This window comes from Neoarius graeffei, chromosome 23, assembly GCF_027579695.1.
Source record: "Neoarius graeffei isolate fNeoGra1 chromosome 23, fNeoGra1.pri, whole genome shotgun sequence".
Lineage (NCBI taxonomy): Eukaryota > Metazoa > Chordata > Actinopteri > Siluriformes > Ariidae > Neoarius > Neoarius graeffei.
Genome location: NC_083591.1, coordinates 42,279,086 through 42,293,308, shown reverse-complemented (window position 1 = coordinate 42,293,308; position 14,223 = coordinate 42,279,086). Strand labels below are relative to the sequence as shown.

General features: G+C 43.9%; 1 protein-coding gene across 3 annotated transcripts in view; it reads right to left on the bottom strand.

The window, feature by feature from the left end:
- Window positions 1-766: 766 nt before the first annotated feature.
- Window positions 767-14,223, bottom strand: part of LOC132871738 (E3 ubiquitin-protein ligase RNF126-like) — a 45,055-nt gene continuing 31,598 nt past the window's right edge. For all 3 annotated transcript variants that reach the window (XM_060906202.1, XM_060906203.1, XM_060906204.1), the window contains exons 6-9: window positions 14,129-14,198; window positions 13,845-13,938; window positions 9,040-9,155; window positions 767-2,960 (exon numbers count right to left, since the gene is read on the bottom strand). In XM_060906202.1, coding sequence (XP_060762185.1) covers window positions 2,820-2,960; window positions 9,040-9,155; window positions 13,845-13,938; window positions 14,129-14,198 — 421 coding nt within the window. In that variant the 3' untranslated portion in view covers window positions 767-2,819. The remainder of the gene's footprint in view (window positions 2,961-9,039; window positions 9,156-13,844; window positions 13,939-14,128; window positions 14,199-14,223) is intronic.

Below are 14,223 nucleotides of genomic sequence, written 5' to 3'. Positions count from 1 at the left end.
TTCAGTCATAGCAACCAACATTTATACTTCATTCTTTAATCACTAAAAGTTGATCCACGTGTAGCCATATTTCTTGGCAGTGTATCCTGAAATTTTGATATTAATATACAAAGTCTGAATGATTTTACACCATCTGAAGCTAAAGCGCGCGTGTTGAAATGCTGTTTTACGATTCGGCGCCATATTTGGCGGGTTGTAAACCGAGCGTGACATCGCGCGCTCTGATTGGCTGCCGAGTTCAAAATGAAGCCGTTCGTTAACACCCGATAGTTAATTTATGCACGATCGTATTTAAACTGTTTACCTGGCCTTTGGCCAGGTTGGGGAGCGTGGAGTTTGAACATATTTGAATTTCACCGTTCTGATGGTCTCCTTGTCGCAACCGTCTTCATCTACAAGATGCTATTTTCCCGCCAAAATGACGCTTCCAAACAGCACCGAACATCTTCGAAGATGCACGAAGACGACACACTCCTGCCGCGGAGCGTGACGAAAACAAAGATGGCGGACCTCGTATCGAAAAGGTGCATTTTACGAACAATTTCTTCACAATTCTGGGTAAAATATGAGTAATAACATTTGTTAATTTGTATCGAAAACGTACTGGCCCACCCGGGCCACTGTTTGGCCAAATTTAGTGGCCCGGAAGACGTAAAAAACACCGCTGGGCCATCGGGCAAGTGCTAATGTTGAGGCCTGAAGAAACAATGCAAGATGAGAGTACTAGAATACAAATCTGAAGTAGAATAAATAAATCACAATCACAAAAATTCTCAATTTGTCTTTATTCTGTAGTAACTATGGGTTTGAATAGTAATGGGGGAAAAAAAAAATATATATCCTGCCTGTGCATTCAGGATTGCTGTGCGTACGTGTGTCTCTGTGATCATGGAAAAGATCTTTGCCCTCAGCTGCCTCACAGATGTCGCATTTCCAAGTTAAACGATGGCGAAAACAGGCCATGAGTCATCATGATCACTAGACCAACACGGCATGCTAGCTTCAACGATATCTAGGTCTCATGAAGGAATTCTACAAGTGCCTGTTTGTACCATCCAACAGGAACTTTTTCCACTAGTTTGGCATTTTCTGTTCCTTTTTTTTTTCCAATACATCTCTACAACTTGCAAACCCCCTTGATCTATGTATATTCTTAATGCTCACAGGTGGATGTGCATCACCCACAAGATCTACTCTAGAGAGCTCGTTTCTTCTTGAAATACCACAGAATTGCATCAAAAAGCTCTCAGAAGGTATCAGGAATATTTTGTGTGGACTGAAAATGAACCAATGCATCAATCATCAGAGCTGCATCCTCAGGGAATTCTGTCACAAATACATAAACGTTCCAACAGACCTTGGCTTACCAACTTTCCTGCCATGTTTTTCTCTCTTCCACGAAGAGAGTGATGCACTTTTTTTAAAACGTTCCACAATCTTTGTGCGTCGTACGTCTAACAATTTGTGCCTTCGCATCCGTAATAGAATTCTAAGTGCACTTTGGATTTATCAGAGAATCTCCGGGCCGTGGTTTTGTGGGCGACGCCATTTTGTTTACTCAACTGATCGACCTACCAGTAGAATCAGATTAGGTGCATTGAGTCACGTGGTGCCTGTGCCCAGGTGTGTTCGTGTGCGCACTGGTTCACAACAGTAAACAATGTTCACGTGTGCTCGAGTTAGGGATGGCGAAAACTAAAAAAAAATCTTGACCGACCACCGAGCCTCATTAGCCGGTTAACCTATGAGTTTAAACAGGGATGCAAACGGTGCGCCTTTTGGCGGATGCCGCCTTTTTCACGGCTGAATCGTGCAGATCCGATTTTTTTTTGGGCTGGACTGTCTGAATAATTTCATCAGAGTAAATTCTGTATTAAAATTACTACATAAGCAAATGCCGTTACAGTCCATGAAACATAGGAAGTATGAGAAGAAAACAGTATTTACCTTTAGTTTGTGTGGAGAGATATGATCTGCAATAACATGCATTGTTGGCTACAGACCGAAACATACTTTCAGAATGCACTGGCCAAGGCAGGACTAAACTCGACGTGCCTTCTAATAATAATTTAAAAAAAAAAAAAAAAACAGAATAGTAATTTGTAAGCTAAAAAGCCTGTCTCTACACTTTTTTCTTTCGCCGAGTGGCAGCTGTGTTCAACTGGGGCGGGACATGGCTGAATGGGTGTTTCTGATTTGTCAGCTGTCGTCCTTACACCGCATGGCATGCCCCAAGCATTTACAACCCAGAATTCCAGGTTTTCCGCTCCAAAATCGGCAGCTTCAAAACGATTGATTTATTTTTAACTGACAACCAAAAAAAAAATTTAACCGGTTGATGTTGATTCGGTCAACCATCGGTCAAACGGTCATCGGTTAACATCCCTAGCTCGAGTATTTAGACCAGATTTCGATCACAAATTATTCAAATTTAACAGTCAGCTTTGTGGATAACTTTTCAGAATTAAATCTTCATCAGACGGCCCATTTTAAAACCAAATCGTTCTTTGACCGAAGGGGGTCGGAACGGGCTTGAGTGTTACAGTTTACTCCGTACGGCCTATGAGGGGTTTGAGATCTCGAAGATAAAATGCTGAGGGTTGGGGCGTCGTGGCTCAGGTGGATAAGGCGCCATACCATAAATCCGGGGACCCGGGTTCGATTCCGACCCGAGGTCATTTCCCGATCCCTCCCCGTCTCTCTCCCGCTCATTTCTTGTCTCTGCACTGTCCTATCCAATAAAGGTGGAAAAAGTCCAAAAAAATATTTTTAAATAAATAAATAAATAAATACTGAGGGTTGTGTGTGTGTGGGTTTTATTAATTTTCGTCACAGGAGGAACTCGAGGAGGATGACGACGACGACGACGAAGGGGAGAAGTTTGCTCCTGATAAGTCGGGAGGATCTGTGGCTGTGTTCTGGCCGTTCAAGCTCTTCCTGCACACCGGACATGTGTCATGCTGTGGAGAAAGACACAACGAGTTGGGATCACAAACTATCCTATCCTGTCACAAAGACACTACACAGTATCATGGTGCGTGTACATATCCACCAACACTGGTGCTTGAAAGTTTGTGAACCTTTACAGATTTCTGAATAAATACACGATATAAAACAGCAGAAAAAGAGAACTCAAAACAAAAAGAACTTAAATAGAATACCAAAGCTTATACTTGTTCATTTAACTTAAGGAAGATGTTATATTATTATTATTATTATTACATATCTGAGAGTGGCAAAATATGCGAGTCATTGTGCGGCAATAACTGCAACCAAATGATGTCGGTAACTGTTGATTGGTCCTGCACATCAGCTTGGAGGAATTTTAGCCCGTTCCTCTAAACAGAGCAGCTTCCGCTCCAGGATGTTGGTGGGTTTCGTCACATGAACTCCTCGCACATTTCTATAAGATTAAGATCAGGACTTTGATTTGGTCATTGCAAAAAACAAACAAACATTCACCCTTTTCATCTGTAACCATTCTTTAGCGGAACGACTTGTGTACTTAGGTTGTCTTTCTGCCTGACCCACTTTCTCTTGAGATTCAGTTCATGGACAGATGTCCTGACATTAGGGTGCATCAGTTGCCCCCTAAAAATGAAAAGTTCCTCCGATCATGATGCATTTTTGTTCCTTTTGGTAAGAAAACACACTGGGTGAAATATTTTGACAAAATGCAAAAGTTTAATGGTGGCACCAGGAGCTCAAAGTTTTGGAAAAAGCTGCTATAGAGATCTTGCAGTCACGTGACCGGAAAGTACACAACCGCCATCTTGTCGGTCAAAAACACCGCTGAATACTGCTGCACTCGTGTACAGAATGGATCAATTTCAACCGACGGACTACACTGCTCATTTTTCTAATGAACAGATAACTAGATATATGTCTAAAATAAACGATCTACAGATTTGTGACCCTTATGGCTTTCCGGACGGAGTTTTCACGACCGGATTTTGAACTGCCAGCGGAATACCCGGACGTGTATAATTACCTCATTAACTTTCCCTCGCTGTTCAGTGGTGAAGCACTGCGTGCTTATAAATCTCTGGACAGTTATCTTAACAGAAATTCAGGATGTGTCAGCGACTCAGATGTAGCATCTTGTAAACAAGAATCCTCATTGGATGGGTAAGTCACTTAAGTATTGAGTATAGCACTGACCAGCCGATTATAGAATAGAATAAGGTAATTCCAAATCGTCCGTCTTGTTTACCATGGATCTGGCGTTGGAGAGGTAGAGGCTTGGCAGTGGAGATTTGAGTGGCTGTTTTCTGAGCTTAGTCAACAGGCCGGCTCTGCAGCCTCGCTTTTGCTTCCGCTCCCGGCACCGCCTCCTTCGCTTTGCTTCCGATAACAATCCACGGAGACCCCGCTGGTCTTGCTATCTCGTCTGGAATGTTGTTTTTTTTCTCATCCGGAATGTTGTGCATGCGATGGAAATCGCTACAAACCGTCATTTTCTGCTGGAAACCAATGTCCAGTAAGTCCATACGGTTGTAGTGGATATTGAAGTCCGGTACAGACGAACAACACGCAAAAATACACACAAAAAACAAAAAACGTGCACAGATAGGGAGAGCTTGTAGCCGCAGCCGTTGTAGAAGAATTGTATATAGTAGGGTTTTCCAGAAGAAAAGGTAGAAGTAAAAGCAGAAGTAGAACCAGAAGTAGAAGGCGGAATATGGCGTTTGACTGACAAGATGGCGTCTGTCACAATCTGGATCGGCTGTGACGTCACATGCAAGTGCTCCATTTCATGACTTATGACAAAATTTCGATCACTTTTCATGAAACATTATGGCACCTTATAGAGTATACCAAATATCTTAGATACACATTTTTAGTACATATTCTAAATATATCAAGCACAGTTTGAGTTTTAGCTGTTCACTGAATCATTGTTCAACTACTTTTAAACAATACAAATGTATTATGAATCACATTAATGCTTCTCAATCCCTTGCAAAGGTTCTTAACATGATCTCTGGCTCACAAGAAATCAATAAATGGAGTCCAACATTGTGATTCAAACCTTACGCGAAAACAAAATAAGCGGTTTTTGGCAAAAAAAAAAAAAAAAAAAAAGAACCTCATGGTGCCACCATTAGACTTTTGAATATAGTCAAAAAATTTTACAGGATGTCTTTATTGGTGAAAAGGAACACCTAAACAAAAATCCATCAGATTTTATGAATGTGAGGGCAACTGATGCACCCTACCTGACATTTTCCTTTAGAATTTGCTGGTATAATTCAGAACTCATTTGTTCCATCAATGATGGCAAGCCGTCCTGGCCCAGATGCAGCCAAAGAGGCCCAAAGCATACTACCACCACCAGGTTTCACAGATGGGGTAAGGTTCTGGAAGATGCTGGAAGGCAGTGTGTGGCAGCGAGGGTGTGGTCGAGCATCAGCTGTGAACAGTGAGGAGTCGGGTTGAACCAGCAAGTAACGTCACAAGTTACACTTGTGTCTAATAATAATAAAATTTATATAGCGCCTTTTTCAATACCCAAGGTCGCTTTACAATTACAAGCCAATCTAATTACTGGCTGTCTGTTAACATGTCTCTCTGTTCATCTTTCAGATGGCCAGTGATGAGAGAGAGAGCTGCATTCACAACATGTGTTTCCTTAGTGTTCCCTGAAAAGTAATAGTGAAAAAGTCCACCTTGAATTGTCATGCTTGTCTCCAGTTCGTCACTGACCCAAACGTAGAAAGTTGTTACACTGGTGCAGAGACCTGTGACTGAGGAACAAAATGCCGCCCTGGAGTCCGAACCAGTCAGAGAGCTCCTCCAGACACTCACCAAGGACCTCCACCACCAGCACCATGAACTCGTCTCACTGTCTGTCAAGTAGAGGCAGTGCTTTCGGACTCTGCTTGAGGCCCAGGTGGAGGACTGGCAGGTGATCTGGAGCTTGGTCCAGTCAGCGGGTGCTCCAGCAGTTGCTCCTGCAGCTAACGCACCTGTCCAGCTGGTCAAGATGAGGCCGCAGGACAACCCCGAAGACTTTGTTGAACTGTTAGAGCGTGTTGCAGGGACGAGCTTAGGGCCAAACTCACAGTGGCTGTAACGACACGTCTATTGCCACTCCTGTTGGGTGAATCCCAGCTCGCGGCCCACCAGCACGCTGGAGTACCCCAGCCTGAAACAGACTATACTGCAGCAGGTCAGCTGTGGCCCAGAGGAGCAGCACCAGCGCTTTAACGCAGTATCACTCGTGCAACGGCTCCAAGACACCTGCCAATGGTGGCTACTGGGAGGGGAGTGGGACGTCAAGGCCATCATCGACCGAGTGATACTGGAGCTATTCGTCGCACAACTACCATGCAAGACATTGACGCGGAGCCAGCGTCACCCTGCAGCACTGCTGGAGGAGATGGTCTGACTGGCAGAGGATCACGTGACGTGACCGCATTTCCAGGAGCAGGCACTCATGCAGCTCAGTTTCTGTGGGGTGGGAGGCCAATTGCCCCGATATCCGCTCACGGCCCTCGTGTCAGTCCTCGTGTCTCCTCACCCTTTTCTCCTTTCCGTGTCTGTACTGCCACCAACCCCCACACTATCTCCCACGGTGAACACTTCCAAGCCCATCAAAATCAGGAGAAAGTCCAGGCAGGTCTGACCAGCACAGCAAGAAGGCTGGGATTTCCCAGGATCGGCATTTCCACAAAGAAGCAGGGATTCCGATTTGCATTCCTGATGCGCTGTGGGCTTCCCCCAATTGAGCAGGAATGTCCTGAGTCTCTGTGAGTGTTCAAGGGGGTATACATCAGGCTTTGGCGGATTCTGGTTGGAATCAGACCTCCATGCATCAAAGCCTGATTCAATGTGGGGCACCGGGAAATGTACGATTGGTCAAGGTGAGGTGTATACACGGAGATGTTGACAAATATCTGTCAATATGCAATTCATTTCAGGGAGAAAATCAGAGTGTGGAGGTAAAAAACAAATAACTAAGTGAGCTGATTTAAAAAACACATGACATCAACTAACACTTTTGGTGATAGCACCTTCTTAAAGATCACCCGAGGTATTTTGCGAGTAAAAACATTCTCTTGTGGTGTTTAGCCCAGGACAGCAAAGTAAAATATGCTCAATTATCAACGATGTCTTGCAAAGATAGCATGTTGGTGGTTCTTCACCCTTTAACAAAAAACTTCAGGCGTTCTCCTGAACATTAGCCAATGCAAGAGAGGCCTTTAGTTTCTTAGAAGTCGTCACCCTCAGTTCCTTTGTGACCTTGAGGATGATGCCTTGGTCGCGGAGTGATCTTTGTTGGTCCATCACTCCTGGGGAGGGTAACGGTGATCTTGAATTTCCTCCATCTGTCAGACTGCGGATTGGTGGCGTCCAAACTCTTTGGAGATTGATTTGGAACCTTTTCCAGCCTGATGAGCTCCAGCAACTCTCTCTCTACGGTCCTCAGAAATCTCCTTTGCTCGTGTCATGATACATCTCCACAAATACGTGTTGTGAAGATCAGACTTTGACAGATCCCTGCTCTCGAAATAAAACTGTGCACACGCTCACACCTGATTGTCACCCCATTAACTGAAAACACCTGACGAAGTTCACCTTCAAATTACCTGCTAATCCTCCAGGTTCACACACTTACCACTCACAGTTATGGACGATTATTTATTGAGGAAAATAATCCAAATGAACAAGTATAATATTTTGTCTCATTGGAGTCTCTATCTACTTTTAGGACTTGTGTGAAAATCTGATGTTTTAGGCCACATTTATGCAGAATTCTCTCATCTCATTATCTCTAGCTGCTTTATCCTGTTCTACAGGGTCGCAGGCAAGCTGGAGCCTATCCCAGCTGACTACGGGCGAAAGGCGGGGTACACCCTGGACAAGTCGCCAGGTCATCACAGGGCCGACACATAGACACAGACAACCATTCACACTCACATTCACACCTACGGTCAATTTAGAGTCACCAGTTAAGGCCTCTGCATGCTCTTGCGACAAGGCTTTCGCAGATAGCTTTTCGCAGACAGTTGTAATTTATCGTTGAGCGGGGAGTAATAGGCGTGCGCGATGTTATTCACCGGCACAACGCAAGGGGGCGCGAAGTCGCTAGGAGTAGTTGGTGGGTGTGGTTAGTGGAGTGTTTATCCTCCGGTTACTTATAATGACTAGAACTGGAGTCGTATAGATGTACGTACTTCCTCAATCAACTGCTCTTCGTGCTGCTCCATCTTCGCTCGTGTTTTTAAAAATGCCGGTCGTGAAAACAAAACAAACCGGGAAAGTAGGGAAGCGGAAGTGTGTGTACAGCGGATGTAGAGTGGACCAATCAGAGCCCTCTTGTCTGCGATGCTTCTGCGGTGGTCACAATTTTTGGGAGGTGCGCGCAGAGCATCTGCGAAGGTGGGGGGGCTACGCAGACACTGTCTGCGACGCTATCTGTGAGGACTGGGTTGTCAGCATAAATTGGCCTTTAACCTAACCTGCATGTCTTTGGACTGTGGGGGAAACCGGAGCACCCGGAGGAAACCCACACAGACACGGGAAGAACATGCAAACTCCACACAGAAAGGCCCTCGCCGGCCACGGGGTTCGAACCCGGACCTTCTTGCTGTGAGGCGACAGCGCTAACCACTACACCACCGTGCCGCCATGCAGAATTATATTTAAAAAAAAAAATCTACCCTGATTAATCAATCTGTAAAAACTAAAAATGCTAGCGGTCCTTACACATGCATCGTCTCTTATATTATATTTTTAAAACAGTTGACCTGCACAGAGATTTGCTTTGTGTGGCCCACATGCCTATAAACTCTGAACCGTGAATTTCATGCTAATTGCCTTAAGGCTGCTTTGCTATGAAAAATCTTTGGTCGGACACGTGGTGCCTCAGCCATCACAAAAATGTCCCCTGTATGATCATACTGATGGATACTTGGGACACTCTCTGCCTTAAATGAGAACAAACGCTGCAATAAATTGAAAAATACAACCACAGTATTTAAAAGAAACAGAAAGCGAAGCAGAGTAGAAGTCGGGAAAAGATGAGCGAGATACCTGTTCGAGCCAGGGCACGATACAGTCATTGTGAAAGAGGTGACTGCATGGAAGTTCTCGAACGCTTTCCCCCTCGGTGTACTCTTCTTTACACACGGGACATTCTAAACCAGCTCCTGCACAGGAACAGGGGAGAAAAACAAACAATGTATAAGTCCTCATTAGGAAATGATGCTCCTTCGGTAAAATCAAGCTCTTGGAGTTGGCTGAGGTCAGAGTAAAATTATAGAAATCAGATCGACAAACCCTCAACCGAATCATGAACCCATCATCATAAGCATAGTGATACAAACCTCCACAGTGTTGTGCTATAGTTTTATTTACGTTGTATTATATTTCATATTAAAACGTGTTTATGCAAGAATAACGGTTCTTTTCATTTAAAGTACTTTTTTTTTTTTTTTAATTTAGGGTAGTATTTTGAGTACTGCTATAAATAAATGCCGATATCTGTAATATTAGTACCATGCTGAATACAAAAACGTGCCGAGGCACAGCTATTTTGAAAGCTAGACTGCCTTTCAGATTTTTCACGTTTAGGACAAAAAAATTTTCCCTGACACCCAGTTATTTTTGTTTAGTGGACCGAAAGCAACTGAATTCAAAAATCACGGACTTCTGATTTTATGACTTGTTTTTCCCGAAAAAGAACAACTGATGAATTTAAAGCCACGTGGCCCTAAATTCTCCGCTATTTTTTCCTGCTTCACCATGACCCAATACAAGATACTACGTCATGCATGACATGGTGGGCTTTCCCTGTTCACGCAAGGCATTGTGGGATACAAATTTGAAACAAGAGATAAAAATGGAAGACGCGAGTGTGCGAATGAAACGTGAAAGACCGACTACAGTAACAGAAAGTGAGAAGAAAAGACGTTATGTTATCAAATTATCTCTAGCCGCTTTATCCTGTTCTACAGGGTCGCAGGCAAGCTGGAGCCTATCCCAGCTGACTACAGGCGAAAGGCGGGGTACACCCTGGACAAGTCGGCAGTTATCCTAACCTGCATGTCTTTGGACTGTGGGGGAAACCGGAACGCCCGGAGGAAGCCACGCGGACACCATGCAAACTCCGCACAGAAAGGCCCTCGCTGGCCACGAGGCTCGAACCCGGACCTTCTTGCTGTGAGGCGCCAGCGCCAACCACTACACCACCGTGCCGCTACGTTATGTTATATGCGAAGGAAAGGAAACGCAGGACCAAACTAATAAATAATCGGTCTGATCAGCTGTTTGTTTAGCGACAGAATGCTGTAACCGTTAGTGCACGGTCAAGGTAAACCTGTAGATGGCGGTAATGCAGCACTGTGGATGCCAGCTGCCGTAAAACCCAAAAGAAGACGACGACGATGACTCAGGTAAGCATGCGCGCATACACGGACTTCCTAGGTCTGCTTGACTGCGCGAAGCGAGCTATTTCATGCACATTATTTGCTCGGGAATCCGCTCAAATTAAATAACTTCCCAGCCACAGAATGACCCGTTTAAGATACTACAAAGATAAACACATCACAATGACCAAATTTCACCGATTTTATGACATCGAAAGGCCGTCTACTTTTAATACAAAGTGCATCGTTTCATTCTTGCAGTGCACACAAAACCAAGGCACAGACACCAGTTTTGTCACTGAAGCGTCTCACTCGTGGCAGGTGTCGAATCCAATTCCTCATCATTTGTCTGAAAAATGATGATGCCTGGTCTTTTCCAGACACTCGTCTGGAGCTTGTTGTTGCTCATACAGTTAGGTCCATAAATATTTGGACAGACATTTTTCTAATTTTGGTTCTGTACATTACCACAATGAATTTTGAACAAAACAATTCAGATGCAGTTGAAGTTCAGACTTTCAGCTTTAATTCAGTGGGTTGAACAAAATGATTGCATAAAAATGTGAGGAACTAAAGCATTTTTTTTTTTTAAACACAATCCCTTCATTTCAGGGGCTCAAAAGTAATTGGACAAATTAAATAATTGTAAATAAAATGTTCATTTCTAATACTTGGTTGAAAACCCTTTGTTGGCAATGACTGCCTGAAGTCTTGAACTCATGGACATCACCAGACGCTGTGTTTACTCCTTTTTAATGCTCTGCCAGGCCTTTACTGCAGCGGTTTTCAGTTGCTGTTTGTTTGTGGGTCTTTCTGTCTGAAGTTTAGTCTTTAACAAGTGAAATGCATGCTCAATTGGGTTGAGATCAGGTGACTGACTTGGCCATTCAAGAATATTCCACTTCTTTGCTTTAATAAACTCCTGGGTTGCTTTGGCTTTATGTTTGGGGTCATTGTCCATGTGTATTATGAAACGCCGACCAATCAGTTTGGCTGGATTTGAGCACACAGTATGTCTCTGAATACCTCAGAATTCATCCAGCTGCTTCTGTCCTGCGTCACATCATCAATAAACACTAGTGACCCAGTGCCACTGGCAGCCATGCATGCCCAAGCCATCACACTGCCTCCGCTGTGTTTTACAGATGATGTGGTATGCTTTGGATCATGAGCTGTACCACGCCTTTGCCATACTTTTTTCTTTCCATCATTCTGGTAGAGGTTGATCTTGGTTTCATCTGTCCAACGAATGTTCTTCCAGAACTGTGCTGGCTTTTTTTAGATGTTTTTTTAGCAAAGTCCAATCTAGCCTTTTTATTCTTGAGGCTTATGAGTGGCTTGCACCGTGCAGTGAACCCTCTGTATTTACTTTCATGCAGTCTTCTCTTTATGGTAGATTTGGATATTGATACGCCTACCTCCTGGAGAGTGTTGTTCACTTGGTTGGCTGTTGTGAAGGGGTTTCTCTTCACCATGGAAATTATTCTGCGATCATCCACCACTGTTGTCTTCTGTGAGTGTCCAGGTCTTTTTGCATTGATGAGTTCACCAGTGCTTTCTTTCTTTCTCAGGATGTACCAAACTGTAGATTTTGCCACTCCTAATATTGTAGCAATTTCTCGTATGGGTTTTTTCCTGTTTTCGCAGCTTAAGGATGGCTTGTTTCACCTGCATGGAGAGCTCCTTTGACCGCATGTTTTCTTCACAGCAAACTCTTCCAAATGCAAGCACCACACCTCAAATCAACTCCAGGCCTTTTATCTGCTTAATTGAGAATGACATACAGGGTTTTTTCTAGAAAAATTTAGTATGAGGGCGCTCACCATGGCGAGGGAGCGAAGCGACCGGGGGGTGGGGGGGTGGGGTGCCGGTTGTCCGTCCCCCCCTCTCTGCCGTGCGAAGCGTTTGAAAAATTGAGGCTACAATGGGACATTCTGAGGCTATCTGAGAGGGAAATTGTAACAAATTGTCTGTCAACATTGAAAAAGAAAGTAGTAATCTTCTTCTGCCCTGGACAGCCTTTGGCTTTATTCCATTTCATGCCGTGGGATAACATCTTTAAATGCCCAAGTGTCAACAAAAACAACTCGCGAACTTCTGTCAAAAGCTCCCGCGCCGGTGGGTGAAAGGTCATTCAGTCTCGACAAATCTCACTCTACAAGTCAGCTGACCTTGTATGTAACCCATGTCAAATCTCGTGAGAGCAGCCGCGACAAGTAAACAACTAAACAACATGGCGCCTCGGTCTGGAAAACGCCAATTCGGATTGTTTTTGCACCGTCTGGCGGTGTATCTACTATGATTGGAATATTTTTGGAGTAATTATAACGTATTTGATGATCAGACACATTGTCACGTGGTGTTGCTGGGATGTTTTCACGGAGAAAAGATCGTTTTGAGAAAGACTGCATGTTGTGCAGTAGCATACAAGTGCATGGCCTAAGTGTGACTTGGGGTTCAATCGGCATTTCGGTAAGAGGGCGCACGCCGAGAGTAAGAGGGCACAGCGCCCCTGTTCCCCGGTTTAGACGAAAGCCTGACATAATGAAGGAATTTCCCACACCTGCCCATGAAATAGCCTTTGAGTCAATTGTCCAATTACTTTTGGTCCCTTTAAAAACAGGGTGGCACATGTTAAGGAGCTGAAACTCCTAAACCCTTCATCCAGTTTTAATGTGGATACCCTCAAATGAAAGCTGAAAGTCTGGACTTTATGTCCATTATATAACTATAACTTGAATATGTTTCAGTAAACAGGTAAAAAAACAAAATTTGTGTCAGTGTCCAAATATATATGGACCTAACTGTATATAGCTGAACATTTGGGACAGACTGACTTTGCAGATACGCTTCTTTCACAGCCACAAGACGAAATCGTATCTGGTGGGATCTCGGGATGGAATGCCTTCCGCTGAGCAACAAGAGGTGACAGAACTGGGAAGACGTACTTTCACTTTTTCGTGGAGCTGAAGATCAGTCCATTCCAAGAACCCATGAGATCGAGCTTCCCTCTTGCAGACGGCATGTTAGAGCTCAGGGTTGGATATCTCGCATGCCAGTAGTGATTTACAAAGAAAAATCTTCAAAAACTATTTACTCCTGATTCTCTCTAACACTTTTCTAAAATAAGTTCTCTTCGTGTTTTATACTGCCTGTTCTTAGTACATATCATGATCAGCTTTTTCACTCGTTACATATCAGGTTGTACTGTACATACACTAGAATACACTTGCGTTCCCTCGACGTGCTTGTGTTCCCACTGAGCGAGTGCTTTACCTCACAGGGAAATCTCATGAAAACGGGATCAGCGGTGACCAACCAAACCAGCTGTTTTCACATTCACGGTTTATCACACAATCGAAATCATGAGCGGCGGTTAAATGAGTAGCAAAAAACTAGTCAGACGTTTCTCCAGTCCATATCCTTCCACAATGCAGCAGTAATAAACACGCACCACGGGCAGCGACTCACCCACATGCTCCTCTGTGATCTGAACTGTCGGGAGGTTTTTGATCATTTCTTGGTCTGCAGGAGGTGGACCCGTATTTCCCAACCGATTTAATAACTGTAGGAAGAAGAAGAAAAAAAAATTCAAAGCCCAACAGTACATTTTGCAAATTTGGTTTGACGAATAACATCAGCTTTGCATTATTTTTTTTTTTTTAAAACATTAGTGACTACTTGCGACTTCTGTTTTCAGAAAATAGCAGCAATTTTCGCAATAAAGAATGACGGAAACCTGTCAGGTGTAATACCTGTGTTATAATGGCATCTAATCCATTGGCACCCCAGGCGTAGTCCATTGGATTTGAATGTAGCGTTCCCCTAAAAAAATAAAAAATGATCAGAC